Below are 17,816 nucleotides of genomic sequence, written 5' to 3' on the forward strand. Positions count from 1 at the left end.
ATAGAAGGGAAAACTCCTCAACATAATTAAGGGCATATATACAAAATCAACATTTTTCTCAATGGAGAGAGACTGAAAGTGTTCACCTTGAGAACAAGAACCAGACAAGGATGTCCTTTATCACCACTTCTATTCAATATTGTACTGGAAGTCCTAGCTAGAGTAATAAGGCAAGAAAGGGAAATGTTGTCGTTGGTAGGTGCTGTCGAGTCTGTTCCAACTCATTGCGACCCTATGCACAAAAGAACGAAACACTGCCCAGTCCTGTGCCATCTCCACAATCGTTGTTATGCTTGAGCTCATTGTTGCAGCCACTGTGTTAATCCACCTCGTTGAGGGTCTTCCTCTTTTCTGCTGACCCTGTACTCTGCCAAGCATGATGTCCTTCTCCAGGGACCGATCCCTCTTGGCAACATGTCCAAAGTATAAGAGACGCAGTCTCGCCATCCTTGCCTCTAAGGAGCATTCTGGCCACACTTCTTCCAAGACAGATTTGTTCGCTCTTTTGGCAGTCCATGGTATATTCAATATTCTTCGCCAATATCACAATTCAAAGGTGTCAACTTTTCTTCGGACTTCCTTATTCATTGTCCAGCTTTCACATGCATATGATGTGATTGAAAATACCATGGCTTGGGTCAGGCACATCTTAGTCTTCAGGGAGACATCTTTGCTCTTCAACACTTTGAAGAGGTCCTTTACAGCAGATTTGCCCGGTGCAACGCGTCTTTTGATTTCTTGACTGCTGCTTTCCATGGCTGTTGATTGTGGATCCAAGTAAAATGAAATCCTTGACAACTTAAATCTTTTCTCCGTTTATCATGATGTTGCTCTTTGGTCCAGTTGTGAGGATTTTTGTTTTCTTTTTGTTGAGGTGTAATCCATGCTGAAGGCTGTGGTCTTTGATCTTCATTCGTAAGTGCTTCAAGTCCTCTTCACTTTCAGCAAGCAAGGTTGTGTCATCTGCATAATGCAGGTTGTTAATGAGTCTTCCTCCAATCCTGATGCCCCATTCTTCTTCATACAGTCCAGCTTCTCGTATTATTTGTTCAGCATACAGATTAAATAGGTATGGGGAAAGAATACAACCCCAACCCACACCTTTCCTGACTTTATACCAATCAGTATCCCCTTGTTCTGTCCGAACAACTGCCTCTTAATCTATGTGAAGGTTCCTCATGAGCACAATTAAGTGTTCTGGAATTCCCATTCTTCGCAGTGTTATCCATAGTTTGTTATGATCCACACAGTCGAATGCCTTTGCGTAGTCAATAAAAGACAGGTAAACATCCTTCTGGTATTCTCTGCTTCCAGCCAGGATCCATCTGACATCAGCAATGATATCCCTGGTTCCACGTCCTCTTCTGAAACCAGCCTGAATTTCTGGCAGTTCCCTGTCGATATACTGCTGCAGCTGTTTTTGAATGATCTTCAGCAAAATTTTGCTTGCGTGTGATATTGTTCTATAATTTCCACATTCTGTTGGATCACCTTTCTTGGGAATAGGGACAAATATGGATCTCTTCCAGTCAGTTGGCCAGGAAGCCGTCTTCCGTATTTCTTGGCATAGACGAGTGAGCACCTCCAGCGCTGCATCTGTTTGTTGAAACATCTCAATTGATATTCCGTCAATTCCTGGAGCCTTGTTTTTCGCCAATGCCTTCAGAGCAGCTTGGACTTCTTCCTTCAGTACCATCGGGTCCTGATCATATGCCACCTGTTGAAATGGTTGAATATCGACTAATTCTTTTTGGTATAATGACTCTGTGTATTCCTTCCATCTTCTTTTGATGCTTCCTGTGTCATTTAATATTTTCCCCCTGGAATCCTTCACTATTGCAACTCGAGGCTTGAATTTTTTCTTCAGTTCTTTCAGCTTGAGAAACACCAATCGTTTTCTCCCCTTTTGTTTTTCCATCTCCAGGTCTTTGCGCATGTCATTATAATACTTTACTTTGTCTTCTCAAGAGGCCCTTTGAAATCTTCAGTTCAGTTCTTTTACTTCATCAATTCTTCCTTTTGCTTTAGCTGCTCAACGCTCAAGGGCAAGTTTCAGAGTCTCCTCTGACATGCACCTTGGTCTTTTCTTTCTTTCCTGTCTTTTCAGTGACCTCTTGCTTTCTTCATGGATGATGTCCTTGATGTCATTCCACTACTCCTCTGGTCTTTGGTCACTAGTGTTCAGTGCGTCAAATCTATTCTTGAGATGGTCTCTAAATTCAGGTGGGATATACTCAAGGTCATATTTTGGCTCTCGTGGACTTGCTCTGATTTTCTTCAGTTTCCACTTGCACTTGCATATGAGCAATTGATGGCCTGGTCCATGGTCGTCCCCTGACCTTGTTCTGACTGATGATATTGAGCTTTTCCATCGTCTCTTTCCACAAATGTAGTCAATTTGATTTCTGTGTGTTCCATCTGGCGAGGTCCATGTGTATAGTTGCCGTTTATGTTGGTGAAAGAAGGTATTTGCAATGAAGAAGTCGTTGGTCTTGCAAAATTCTATCATTCGATCTCCGGCATTGTTTCTCTCACCAAGGCCGTATTTTCCAACTACTGATCCTTCTTCTTTGTTTCCAACTTTCGCATTCCAATTGCCAATAATTATCGATGCATCTTGATTGCATGTTCCATCAATTTCAGACTGCAGCAGCTGATAAAAATCTTCTGTTTCTTTATCTTTGGCCCTAGTGGTTGGTGTGTAAATTTGAATAATAGTCGTATCAACTGGTCTTCCTTGTAGGCATATGGATATTATCCTATCACTGACAGCGTTGTACTTCAGGATAGATCTTGAAATGTTCTTTTTGACGATGAATGCAACACCATTCCTCTTAGAGTTGTCATTCCCGGCATAGTAGACTATATGATTATCCTATTCAAAATGGCCAATACCTGTCCATTTCAGCTCACTAATGCCTAGGATATCGATGTTTATGTGTTCCATTTCATTTTGGATGATTTCCAATTTTCCTAGATTCATACTTCATATATTCCAGGTTCTGATTATTAATGTATGTTCGCAGCTGTTTATTCTCATTTTGAGTCGTGCCACATCAGCAAATGAAGGTTCCGAAACCTTTACTCCATCCATGTCATTAAGGTCGACTCTACTTTGAGGAGGCAGCTCTTCCCCAGTCATCTTTTGAGTGCCTTCCAACCTGGGGGGTTCATCTTCCAGCACTATATCAGACAGTGTTCCGCTGCTTTTCGTAAGGTTTTACTCGCTTTTCAGAAGCAGACTGCCAGGTCTTTCTTCCCAGTCTGTCTTAGTCTGGAAGCTTAGCTGAAACCTGTCCTCCATGGGTGACCCTGCTGGTATCTGAATACTGGTGGCATAGCTTCCAGTATCACAGCAACACACAAGCCCCCACAGTATGACAAACTGACAGACACATGGGGGAGAAAAGGAAATAAAGGGCATAAAAATTGGAAAGGAAGGAATAAAACTATCCCTATTTGCAGATGACATGATCATGTACATAGAAAATCCTAGAGACCCCACAAGAAAGCTACTGGAATTAGTAGAGAATTCAGTAAAATGGTGGGGTACAAGATCAACATACAAAAATCTGTTGGATTTCTCTACGCTAACAATGAGAGCTCTGAAAAGGAAATCAGGAAAACAATACCATTTACAATTGCCCTCAAAAAAATAAAATACTTAGGAATAAATCTAACTAGGAATGTAAAAGACTTATACAAAGAAAATTATGAAACACTGCTGTAAGAAAAACCTACATAAATGGAAAAATACACCATGTTTATATATAGGAAGACTTAACATCCTGAAAATGTCAATACTATCCATTGCAGTCTACAAATGCAATGCAATTCTGATCCAAATTCCAACAACATTCTTTAATGAGATGGAAAAACTATTCACCAACTTTGTATGGAAAGGAAAGAGGCCCTGGATAAGCAAAACATTATTGAAGAAGAAGAACAAAATAGAGGCCTCACACTCCCCAGTCTCAGAACCTACTATATAGCTACGGTAGTTAACACAGCCTGGTACTGGTACAACAGCAGACATGTAGACCAGTGGAATAGAATTGAGAACCTGGAAGTAAGTCCACCTACCTATGGACAGATGATCTTCGATAAAGGGTCAAAGTCCATTCAATGGAGAAAGAAAAGTCTCTTTAACAAACGGTGCTGGCAAAACTATATATCCATTTGTAGGAAAATAAAACAAGATCCATACCTCACACCATACACAAAAACCAACTCAAAATGGATCAAAGACCTAAATGTAAAACCTAAAACTGTAAAGATCATGGAAGAAAAAATAGGGGCAGCACATTGTTGTTGTTGTTAGGTGCCATCGAGTCAGTTCCAACTCATAGTGACCCTATGTACAACGGAACAGAACACTGCCTGGTCCTGTGCCATCCTCACGATCATTGTTACGCAATTATGTCCCCTAGGCACAACACTAGGGGCCCTAATATATGGCATAAATAGTGTAACAAACATGACTAAAATGCACAAACACCACAAGATGAACTAGATAAAAGGGACCTCCTAAAAATTAAACACTTAGTGCTCATCAAAAGACTTCACCAAAAGAATAAAAAGAAAACCTACAGACTGGGAAAATATTTTTGGCTATGGCATATCTGACAAGGAGCTAATCTCTAAAATTTATAGAAAACTTCAATACCTCAACAACAAAAAGACAATTTAAAAAATGGGTAAAAGACATGAACAGACATTTCAACAGAGAAAACATTCTTGCGGCTAACAAACACATGAAGAGATGCTTGCGATCATTAGCTATTAAAGAGATGCAAATCAAAACTGCAGTGAGATACCGTCTCACCCTGGCAATAATGACTCAGATTAAAAATACAGAAAGCAACAAATGTTGGTGAGGTGTTGGGGATATTGGAACTCTTATACGCTGCTGGTGGGAATGTAAATACAACCAATATGGAAAATGGTATGGTGCTTCCTTAAAAAGCTAGAAATAGAATTCCCATATGATCCAGCAATCCCACTCCTAGGTATATATCCAAGAGAAGTAAGATCGTGAATAGACACGTGTACACCCATGTTCATTGCTGCAGTATTCATGATAGCAAAACAAGGGAAACAGCCTAAATGCCCGTCAATGGATGAATGGATAAACAAAATATGGTATACACACACAATGGAATACAGCACAAGGATAAAGAATAATGATGATTCTGCGAAACATCTCACAACACGGATGAATCTGGAGGGTATTATGCTGAGTGAAATAAGTAAATCACAAAAAGACAGATATTATATGAGACCACTATTATAAAAAGTCAAGAATAGGCTTACACACTGGGAGGGAAGGGGGATGGAGGGAGAATCACTAACTAGATAGCAGACAAGTGTTAATTCTGGTGAAGGGTAAGGCAATAACAACAATGTAGGGGAAATCAGCACAACGTGACCAAGGCAAAGCAAGACACCAAGAGGTATGCAAGAATAAAGGGCAAGTACGGTAAATACTGTAACATATACAATCCTGCAACAACGTAATAAGTTGGGAATAGATACATGGACTAATATGTATACCAAGTAGGTGAGGGTGGTCATACAGGAGTGCACTCATTTCCATATATAGGTATGGTTGTAGATATTCAAACATACGTATTTGTAAATGCTGCATATATATGCATATGTGTATATATATAAATTTAGCATAAATATTATATAACAGCATTTAGGGGGCACGGTTATAGAAACTACTTAGACATCAGGACTGAACTACTGGACATAAAGGCTGAGGACCATAGTCTCAGGGAACATCTAGGTCACTTGGTGAAACATAGTTCATAAAGATTATGTTCTATTTCCTAGCCTGGTGAATAGAGTCTGAGGACTTAAAAAGCCTGCAAGCAGCCATCTAAGAAGCAACTATTGGTCTCTTCCTGCCAGGAACAAAGGAGAATGAAGAAAACTGAAGACTCAATGAAGGAATTAGCCCAAAGGACTAATGACCCACATGAAACACAGCTTCCTCTAACCTGAGAATAGAAGAAGTAGATGGTGCCCAGCTACCACTACTGACCACTCTGACCGGGATCACAATAGAAGGTCCCAGGTAGAATGGGTAAAAAATGTAGAACAAAATTCAAGTTTACAAAAAAAAGAAAAGACTCACTGGTCTGAAAGAGACTAGAGGAACCCCCGAGACTATTGCCTTAAGACAACCTTCCAACTTGAAACTATAGACACTCCCAGAGGCTACCTTTCAGTCAAATAATAGATGGGGCTATAAAATCAACAATAACATCTGTGAAAAATGTGCTCTTTAGAACAGTTAACTCGTATCAAACCAAAAGGGCAACATTTGCCCAAAACCAAAGATGAGAAGACAGGGAGGGACAAGGAAACCTGAAATGGAAACAGGGAACCCAGGGAGGAAATGGGGAGAGTGGTAACACATTGCAGGGACTGCAACCAAGATCATGAAACAATTTGTGTAAGGATCAGTGAATGCAGTGAATGGAAAATTAATTTGTTATGTAAATCTTTACCTAAAGCATAATATATATATATATATATAAGTTACCAACAGATTGGGAAAAAATTTAGTGTTTCTGGGACTAGACATCTAAACAAACTTGAAGACCAATAGCATAAGAAGTAAGATACTAGTGAGCTGGAATAATGGGAAGCTGTGGTCAGAGGAGCTTTTGAAGTTGAAGATTTTAAAGGTAGAACATATATAAGTAAGGACATTAAGAGCAATATGGAGGCCATTGTGTGGTCATGGGGGTGGGCGTTGAAGAGTAGAAGTGAAGATCATCAGAGGAGAGATTAGTTGAAGCTATAATTGCAGGCATTGAAGTTACCATAGATAATGGTGGGACCAGGAACCAAATAACCAACCTGTCTCCTCCTAATCTCTGCCGTGCAGCCTATGCTCTTGTTTCAGGACTGTTCACTGTTTGGGTTTTACCAGAATTGGCAGCTATAGTGAGTGCGAGAGTGCCTTTAGTAAGTGGCTCTTTTACCTGACAAAACTATCTCTGATAGGTGGATTCCAGACGATTAACTTTCTTGACATTTTGAACTTTTAAAGAATCTCATAGCCAAAAACTTCTGTGACCATCTAAAATAATCTAAAATTATAGTCTTCACTTTTATGGTCTCAAAAATAGGCAGTCAGTTCCAAGAGAAAGAGGAAGTATCTGTTAGTGAAAATTATTTTGCCTTATAGTTACTGCCAGGAGCCTGGTGGCGCACTGGTTAAGAGGTTGGCTGCTAACCAAAAGGTCAGCAGTTGAAATCCACCAGCTGCTCTTGCAAACCCTATGGGGCAGTTCTACTCTGTCCTGTAGGATAACTATGAGTTGGAATTGGCTAGACGGCAACGGGTTTTGTTTTGTTTTTTTTTACTAGTTGCTGCCAAGCATTTCAGAATTTCTTTCAGGAGTTCCACAAAGTCAGAGGTTTTCTTTCAAACAAGTTGCAGAGAGGGAGAGTTTTAGATAAATGAGAAAAGAAACGCACAGACTCAATGGAGAGAATGTAGCGAGCAGTAATGAATCATTAAGAAAGGAAACCACATTTTCTGGCGAAAGAATTACTTTCTACTGATTTCAGTTCAAACACCATGGAGACATCATTACATTTCCGTATTCTGAACACTTTGAGGAGCCTCAGAGACGTTTCACTATGAAGTCAGAAAACATGAAACTTCAGGGACAGACAGTCAATAGTGGTAGAGACTGTAATATAATGGCAGAGACTAGACTGTGAAATCAGTTACTAATAACATCTGTTGGGTGTGGTTATTATCTTAGCTCAGTTTGTGGCTATCTGATTTCTGTAAAACATTTCTAAAAGAACATAATATACCTTATAAAATGTCTCAACCAGGGGCTCTTAACATGAGGCCCCAGATTGGCTTTTTGAACTTTAAGTCCTTATTTTACTTGACCTCCCAGCACCATTTGATATGGTTGACGCTCCTCATTGTTGGAAGGTCCTTTTCTTTGGCTTCCTGGATACCATAATCACCTGGTTTCCATTTGACGTTCCTGGCTACTCTTTTTTGTTTTGTTTTTAAGTGTATTTTGCTGACTCTTTTTCTACCAAACTTCTAAGTATATTTCATGCTATTTCTTGATTTGTAAAATTTAGATATACTTCTTGCTATGATAGGATTCGAGGCCTGGTGGCACAGTGGTTAAGTGCTCAACTGCTAACCAAACCCACTAGCTGCTCCATGGGAAAAAGATGCAGCAGTCTGCTTCCCTAAAGATTACAGCTTTGGAAACCCTATGGAGAAGTCCTATTTTGTCTTATAGAGTCACTGTGAGTTGAAATCTACTCTGCAGCAGTGGGTTTGGTTTTATAATAGGATTCAGGTCACTCATCTCTCTTCTTAAAACTATGTATCTATATTTTTTTTATTGGTAACTTTTTAAATGTATAGTTAAACCTCTATTCCTTGTTCTATCCACTGTAAGCAGTAGCTCAAGTAATTTGAGTCTGCATTTTGGAAGTTGAGGCTACCCTTTTTCCACTTCTCCCATTTTTTACATTGTAAATTCTATCAGCTATATTTGTATATTTCAAGACAGATATCATTTATTGTCTATTCTTTAACCGTAAAATCTTTTGCACTTTGTCAATTGGTGGCTTCTAAAAGTTGAAAACTAGTAAACAGTGTTTGAGTTTCTATGATTATATCAGTGTTCTTTACTTCTGAGTTAACTAGTATACTATGATTATTATCTCCTTCTCTGCGTCCTAAGCCACTCAAGGAGAATAGTCCTAGCATCAAATTCAAATGTCTCTTCTTCAGTATACTTCATTTTACTGCATTTTAGTTTTCTTCATATTTGAGCCATTTTTTTTTCCTTGTATAGTTTTTCTCTGGAGTTTCTGATTGCTTTTCTTTTTCCTTTTTGAACAAGGAAATATGCACCTTCTTCACTACATTCCTAATTTCTTTGAGCCTCTTGTTTATTCATTGAAAAGAATATGTTCTTCGTGAAGCCTGCTGTCTTCATGACCTAACTGAGACTTCATTACTTCCTCTTGGACCATTCTTTACAGTTTATTGTTTTACATCAAACTACTAATAGCTTTTGCTTTTTTTTTTTTTAATCACTTTATGACCCTTTCCCATATCCTCAAATACTTTTACCCTTTCGGCCTCTAAATATTAGCGTTTTTCAGATTATGGTCCTGGGGCCTCTTTTCACTCTCTGCATTCCCCCTAAACAATCTCATCCATGACTTGGACTTTAAATACTAATTATATACTGAAGACACCAAAATGGATACTTTTTCCTTTATGATTTTCGCATTTAGGTAGTGTTTAAGATTAAAAAAAAAAAACTTTGCTACACTGCCTTCGAGTCAATTCCAACTCATAGCTACCCTATAGGACAGAGTAGAACTGCCCCATAGAGTTTCCAAGGAGCGCCTGGCAAATTCGAACTGTCGACTCTTTGGTTAGCGGCCATAGCACTTAACCACTACGCCAACAGGGTTTCTTTTCTACATTGAGATCGTAAAAATATTTTCCCATTTTGTCTCAGTCTTAAAGTTTTGTCTTTCACATTTAAGTCTTTATTACACTGGAATCAATTTTTTGAGGTCAAGGTCTGATTTTTCCCCCATCAAAAATAACCAGAATTAATTATTCTTTACTTTTCCAGCTGATCTAGATACCACTGTGCCTGATTGCTTTTGTTGGCAGTGTGAGAAGTAGGTGATAGGGTCCTTTTGCAGATATCCTATTCATGTCCTTGTATTCAGTCTCTCTACTCACTTCCAACTTCCATAGCCAAAGTTCCTCTCCGAAGTTCTACTAGGCAAGTTGGCTGCCGTCTTTGTTCTCGTCTTCAGCACATATTTTAGGCTCTGCATTCCTCTGCCCTTCTTCGTCAGTCCACACTCTTCACTTCACCTCTTCCAGGAATTTTCTGAAATCTCTTGCTGCCATTGGTCCTCCCCTATCATGATTTGTCATTGTTGAGTTTATACCTTTTTAATTATTATATTCTCTAGTGGGGTTTTGGAGAGAGAAGTTTTAAACATGTGTGCTCAGACTGTCTGCTATCTTTATCTGAAAGTACAAGGAGTTTTAAGTATTAGAAATTGTATTACCACGTTCTCTGTAAGTCTTTATAATTAAATTTTATCTGTCTGGAATGATGTAATCATGGCTATCTCTAAAGATACAAAGCTAGTCAGAAGTCTACAAAGTCACTTCCTTAGGATTCTGATTTGTTTCGTAATATTACATAAGGTTTTCTATTTTAAACAATGCTATGTATAGTCTTTAGTATTTCATAATGCCAAAAAGAGGCTAATTCTTGTGTTACATTGTCTGTGACCTTTGGCTTATGGGTGTGTAACTAAATGCCTGGAAACAAGTATCCATGAAAAAGTTATAGGCACATAAAGGGAAGAAATTCTATAAAGCTTTGGTATATCCCATTAATGATTTCACTGTTCACTGTACTTGGGACAGCTCTACGGTAAAATGACACATTGCAGGTTTCTTTTCCCTTGTCAGAAATGGGAAAGTACTTGGTGTAATGTTTTCTTTGCTTACATTGGATGTGTGCAGTGAAGCTGGTTTATTTTTGGTCATTTCCTGTCTATGAATGCTGTGGTATTTTAGCTAACACTACTATAATAAAGTATAATGTATAAAATGAATTTCCACACCTCTGAATGTTGTAATAGAAATTCATAAAGTAAGTTATTATAGGAATCAGCACCACTTATTCATTGGGAAAAGAATCTTCCGAAATATTTTAAGCCTTTCTATTCTAGCCTGTTATAGAAAGCCCAAAGGAAAAAAAAAAAAAAAAAATACATAATACTCTGGAATATTGTCCTTTTTTCCACTTAGGCATTTTGAGTATGTTCTCCATTTAGCCTAACATTCAGTGACTCATTACTTTATTAAGTTAATCATCCTGTGTTTTCTTAGAGCCCTTCACTAACTGAGAAGACATAGAGTACTTTTCTGATTCATTCTTATGTAAAAGTAGAGTTTTTGCTTTATAGGAACAGTTAGACTTGGAAATAGCCACTAAAGATCTTGAAGAGAATTCCTCTTTGAGCAAACTGCCTCTTGTCATATAATTAATATTTGGGCTGGGGAATGTATTTGCCTTCATGAGAAAACAAATTTTACAACGTGGATCATCCATAGAAGAATACTATCTTATTAGAAGAGTTTGTTACCAACCCCTAGGAGATGTGTTCTGTCCGGCGCACTCAGACTTGCCAATTATCTGGATGCTGGTCTTTGAGAAAGAGAAAGTAACTTTATTGCAATGCACAGAGCAAGGGAGGGGGCGGGGGGGGGGGAGTTCCTCAGATCCAACTCCCGACCTACAAGGAAGCAGGGTTTATATGTGATTTGGGCAGCAATATGGCAGCCCCGCAGGTGTACTAAAAAAGGGGGAGGGAAAATTCTAGAAGGCAGCCAGGAAACAGGAGGTGACATGGTTCTTGTTGGACCTCTTGCTTTGGAATAGGATCTGGGTGATGATTTTTCTTCTGATTCATTCCACCTGTTGCTGCATCCTCTGTTGAGGTCAATTAGTGGTCACAGCTGGCTGTTCTGTGCATGCAGGGTAGGCCAAACCTGCCTTGGGCTAGTTTAAGGACTAATGGAAATTTACTGGTATTCATAGGCCAGGTTACAAGTGTAGGGTCAGGTTACAAGTGTAGTTCAGACTAGACAGTTAAAAAACTAGACCAGGTAACCCAGTCACGCTCCACAAATTTTAGTCACACTTGACTCCTCCCTGCTTCATTCCCCATAGTCAGTCACTAACTCCTACTTTTATTTTCTCTGAAATATATGGTAAATCTATGTTCTCTTCTTTTGTTAATAATTACCATTAAAATGTATTGCACTAAGCATGAGGCAGGGTTTAGAATATTAATTCTGGTCTTCACAACAACTTTGAAAAATAGGTATTAGATAATCATTTTACATTCAAGGAAACAGGAACTCAAAAAAAAATTATATAACTTACCCCAAAAGTTATCTGTTTATCAATGGCAGATCTGGAATTTGAACCCAGGTCTGCCTGATTTTCTTGACAATACCATTTTCCACTACACCACCCCTTCTTATATGTTATGCGCTCAAAAGGTCTAGTTGACACTATCGCGCTGGTCTTCCTATTATTCTGCCTGTCCCTGCTACATTCTCCACAGAGCTGATGAACTTACCTGTCTGAAGTGGGTTGCTGAGGGCAGAGAGCATTTCTTGCTCATCTTTGTATTCACAGCGCTAGCACCAAGCTTCATGCATGGCGCACTGGAAGTACTAACGTATTGCATTGAATATGGTCTTATTACTTTTTTATTTTAAAGCCTTTTAACTCTACTGGGCAAAATTTGACTTTTCAGCCTTATCTTCATCTGCTCCCCCATATGCCCTCCATTTCAGTATTCTAGCCATATTGAAATTATTCTTACCTGAATAAAAGCCTGATATATGTAATCAGGCTTCTCTGCCTTTCCTCACTCTTTTTGTTTTTGTTTTTTTCCTTTTGTTTTTTAGTGTGCCTAAACTGTACTTCCTTCTTCTACCCCTAATAAAGTTCTCCTATTCATCTTTCAAGTATCAGTTTAAATGTTACCTCATTTTGAAGCCTGATTTTTCCCCTGTATGAGAATTAGTCATTCCTTCCTCTGTTTCATAATGTATCTTTTAAATATTCATTTTATAGCGATAAGCTGTACCACAGTTAGTATATATATTTATCTTTCTCTCCAAAACCCAGTGCCTCGCACAGTACCTAATATATAATAGATGTATCTTCATAAAAACACATTTGTTTAATAATACGTTGAAGTTATTTCAGTTTAGAAATTATATTCTATGTGTTTATTAGATTGATTGCAGATTAGGATTGTTGTCGTTGTTTGGTGCTGTTGACTCGATTTCAACTCCTAACGATATCATGTGACAGAGTAGAACTACCCCAGAGGGTTTTCAAGGCGATAATCTTTACAGGAGAAAGACCAGGTCTTTCTCCCATGGAGCCACTGGATGCGATCCAACCTCCGACCTTTTGGTTAGCAGCAAAGTGCTTACCCATTGCACCACCAAGGCTCATTAGAGTAAGATTAGGGTAGTTATAAAAGTGAGAAATAGTTTTGCTGTATTCAGAAACATGCACATGATCTCTATACTGATTTTCCTTATCAATGCAGATGATTTAGTGGTCTGTTCAGAATTCCTAGCATAGTATCCTGTATATAGTGGATTCTCAGCAAATGTTTGGTGAATGAATGAATGAACAAATGAAGTGATATACTCATATATGACTAAAAAGATATGGACTTATCTACCAAGCATACCAGGAAAACCAGAAGGACAGTTCCCAGCGTGTAAAGATTGTTTAAGGAGCCCTGGTGGCGCAGTGCTTAAGACCTCAGATTCTCATCAACAAATCAGCAGTTCAAACCCACCAGCCACTCCATGGTAGAAAGATTTGGCAATCTGCTTCCACAAAGATTTAAAGCCTTGAAAACTCTGTGCGTCCATTCTACTCTCCTATAGGATCTCTATGAGACAGAATCGACTCAGTGGGAACAGGTTTCTGGGGGGTTAAACATAGTTTAGCAAACTTTCTAAGTCATTTCATGTGGAAATTAGAAAAACTTACCCAGGGGAACAGGTTTTTATAAATGTGGCCAGATTTCGAGGCTAAACTCAAAAGCCTCATACAGAAAGTAATTGAAATGGCTTTAGGTATTGTCTTATTTAGAGGGTGGTATGTTTCCTGTTGAGAAGAATGAACTGTTTACAGTTCAGCAAACTTGCCATTTGTTTTTACTGAATGTCCGTGTTAGATATATGTAAGCTGAGAATACTCCTGCTTTGTTTTATAATCTTGTTACTGTTTTTTAAGTGGGCTTATTTATTACTTCACTTATTTTCCCAACAACTTGCTTGACACCTTTACGCAAAATAATCACTTTCTGATTCGGAGGTCCCTGTGTGGTACAGATAACAAATATGGCTACTAACCAAACGTTGGCAGTTGGAGTCTACCCAGCGGCACCTCTGAAGAAAGCCCTGATGATCTACTTCCAAATAATCACCATTAAAAACCCTGTGAAGCACAGTTCTGCCCTGGCACACATGGACTTGCCATAAGTTGGGATCAGCTCACCGGCAACTGGTTACTGGTTTCTCATTACAGACTTTTTATTTTGGAGTTTACTTTCTTAAACTTCTAATCATATAGAGGATAAAACAAAGAGATTCCAAATATATGACATGGAACAACACCACTTCCCAAAGAACTTATTCATGTGTTAGGTACAGAGTTCTGATTCCTCCTAATTTTTACATTAAAATTAAATTTCTTTTGCTGGGTGTTGTGGCATCAGGCATTTCTGTGTCAACTAGTGTAGTTTTTTTTTCCCCTTCACCTTACTTCTTCATTCTTTGCCTCACCTGGATAAACCTTGCTAACTCATACTCTTTTCTATATCACTGATTCTACCCCTTTGCTCAAACCACAGCTTATGGTTAGAATATCCTCCTTAAGATTTAATAGAAACTCATTTAAAAAAAAAATTCTTAATTGTCTCACTTCATTAATTCTTTCAAGAAATATTTATTGAGCAAAACATATGCTAGGAGCTATATTAGATGCTGAATCTGCTATAGTGAATATGACATAGTTCAAGCCCTCAAGGGTCATAATGTTTAATGAGAAACAGACAAACAGATAATTATAGTACAATGTGGTAAGTGCTATAATAGAGGTGTATACTGTTTTCATCAAGACTTCTTTATTTTAGCGGTAGTGAAATGGTAACTCCTATCCTTTTCTTGTTCCAGCAACGATTATATGTTCTACCTGGCACAGCATATCACACAAAGCACAATGTATGGAACTCTTAATTCTCATTTTATTTTTGTTCTGTCATCAGCCTTTACCTTTATAAGATGATGATCTAAGATTATTCATATATTAATAAGCATTGAATGCTTAATTATTGTCATATAATGATTATCTTAAGCACTGGTCTATGGAAATCAAGCCTTTTTGTGTTTTCTTGGTTGCTCATTAGAGTAGACTGATGTCATCACTCAGCTTGTTATTGTATACACAAATGCAGTTTAAATGGTACCCTCTGAAATAACTACGTGAGTGTCTAGTAAAGCATGGACAACCAACAGGAAGATGGTTTGTTAGTCTTATCCTCCTACATCAGCGTTATAAAACTTTTGAACATCTCTAATATTTCATTCACTCAGTATACTTTGGGAAAAGCCAATTACTGGGCCCTAGAGTCCCCTCAAAATGAATAAAATGTAGTCTTTAGCCTCAGAGAGGTTCTGTCTGGTGGAAGGGGCAGATTTTAAGTATCTAACTCTAATATAGGGTGAGAAATACCGTGTTGGAGGAGTGTACAAAAGTTCGTAGAAGCACAGAGGCAAGGGCAAAGCATTGATTTAAATAAGGGCAGATAAATACTGCCTGAAAGCAAAAATTCGGGAATGAAAACACACAGAACAAAAGCCAAGCATTATTTAAGTTTTGACGTTGGGTAAAACAAATACTTATGTCTCTATTCACACAGCAGAAAATTTCAGTTGGATGGAGCTGTTTCTTTTATGGTTATCCTTTAGACAGCCTTTTACAGAAAATGTGGCTCTTACTTTGGAAATAGAAATTGCCATATTCAGTAATGTGAAGTGATTTTGTGTATATGCAATGTTGTTGTTAGGTGCTGTCAAGTTGGTTCCGACTCATAGCGACCCTATGCACAACAGAACGAAACACTGCCTGGTCCTGCGCCATCCTTACAATTGTTGTTATGCTTGAGCTCATTGTTGCAGCCACTGTGTCAATCCACCTCATTGAGGGTCTTCCTCTTTTCCGCTGACCCTGTACTCTGCCAAGCATGATGTCCTTCTCCAGGGACTGATCCCTCCTGACAACATGTCCAAAGTATGTAAGACACTGTCTCGCCATGCTTGCCTCTAAGGAGCGTTCTGTCTGCACTTCTTCCAAGACAGATTTGTTCGTTCTTTTGGCAGTCCATGGTGTATTCAATGTTTTTCGCCAACACCACAATTCAAAGGCGTCAACTCTTCTTCGGTCTTCCTTATTCATTGCAATACAGTAGTGGATTTTTATCTGTTTCAAAATGGGGAGGATATTTTAATTGGTTTTACTGATGATGCCTGTAGTATATACTTGCAAAGTTTCAAACAACACTGAAGTATTCAGAAGTAGACAGTTTTCCCCTTATCTAACCTCTGAGAGATAAATTATTATTAACAGTTACATGTTTTTTCAAATGTTTTTTTAAGCATATTTTTGTATTATATGGTTCTTACTATAAAATATAGTGTTTTACTTTTTTGTCCAGCCAGACAATGGAATACTTTATAGATTAGGAAAACCTATTTATGTTGACATGAAAAGATACCCAGCATACATTAAATGGATTATTTTAAAACTAAACAGACTGGGGTTTTAAACCTTAGCAAGCAGCCATCTAAGATGTATCAGTGAGTCTCAACCTACCTGGATCAAAGGAGAATGAAGAACACCAAGGATACAAGGTAATTACAAGCCCAAGAGACAGAAAGGGCTAGATGAACCAGAGACTACATCATCGTGAGACCAGAAGAACTAGATGGTGCCCGGCCACAACCGATGCCTGCCCTGACAGGGAACACAACAGAGAACCCCTGAGGGAGCAGGAGATCAGTGGGTTGCAGACCTCAAGTTGTCATAAAAAGACCAGACTTAATGGTTGGACTGAGACTAGAAGGACCCCAGTGGTCATGGTCCCCAAACCTTCTGTTGCCCCAGGACAGGAACCATTCCCGAAGCCAACTGGTCAGACATGGATTGGACTGGACAGTGGGTTGAAGAGAGGTGCTGATGAGGAGCGAGGTACTTACATCAGGTGGACACTTGAGACTATGTTGGCATCTTCTGTCTGGAGGGGAGATGAGAGGGTAGAGGGGATTAGAAGCTGGCAAAATGGTCATAAAAAGAGACTGGAAGGAGGGAGCAGGGTGTCTCATTGGGGGGAGAGTAATTGGGAGTATGTAGTAAGGTGTATACAAGTTTTTATGTGAGAGACTGACTTGATTTGTAAACTTTCACTTAAAGCACAATAAAAATTATTTTAAAAAACTAAACAGCATCAATTATCTTTAACTGATATAAATAATTTGGGTTTAAAGGTGGGTTTTTTGTTGTTATTTATAATATGCCTCTTTTTTAATTAGAATATATGTTAAAAGGATATAATCTACAAGCTATTTTGTTGAAAATTAGTTTTTGGTGTTCTGGGTTTCATTATGGAAACGGAAAACTGAATATAACATTTCAAAGAGCTTTCCCAAGAGGTCTTTATATTATGTTATTTACTTTACAAAAGTAAAAGCTTATAAAGCTTTCATATAAAATTGTGCCTTTGGTTTTCCAGGCCTCTGGACTCAGGGCTCATCAGTGCTTTACAAGGTCTGTCTGTCACAGACACGCACCTGGTGGAAGTGGATGGAGATACCCTTTCGCTCTATGGCTCAGGAGCACTGGAATCGCTGGATCGGAATTGGAGTGTTCAAACAGCAGGAATGGTCACAACAGTCTCCTTCACTTTCATAGAATTTGATGAAATCGTCCAAGTGCTTCCCAAATTGAAGATTAAGTTTCCTAATTCTCTGGTAAACATTTCCTTTTAGTCGTATATTTGAATTACTCTCAGTCACGACTTGTGTGTTCAGGCCAAAGACCTGTTTTAACTTTTATTTATGCAGTTTCTATCTGGCAGCGAGACTGAGTTTTTGTGTG

The 17,816-nt window shown here is 38.5% G+C and overlaps 1 protein-coding gene across 6 annotated transcripts in view; it reads left to right on the plus strand.

Moving 5' to 3' along the window:
• Positions 1 to 17,816, plus strand: part of LRRC49 (leucine rich repeat containing 49) — a 175,994-nt gene that overhangs the window by 131,349 nt on the left and 26,829 nt on the right. For all 6 annotated transcript variants that reach the window (XM_049905591.1, XM_049905589.1, XM_049905593.1 and 3 more), the window contains one exon: positions 17,452 to 17,689. In XM_049905591.1, the coding sequence (XP_049761548.1) occupies positions 17,452 to 17,689 (238 nt within the window). The remainder of the gene's footprint in view (positions 1 to 17,451; positions 17,690 to 17,816) is intronic.

This window comes from Elephas maximus, chromosome 13 (assembly GCF_024166365.1).
Source record: "Elephas maximus indicus isolate mEleMax1 chromosome 13, mEleMax1 primary haplotype, whole genome shotgun sequence".
NCBI classification, from domain to species: Eukaryota; Metazoa; Chordata; class Mammalia; order Proboscidea; family Elephantidae; genus Elephas; species Elephas maximus.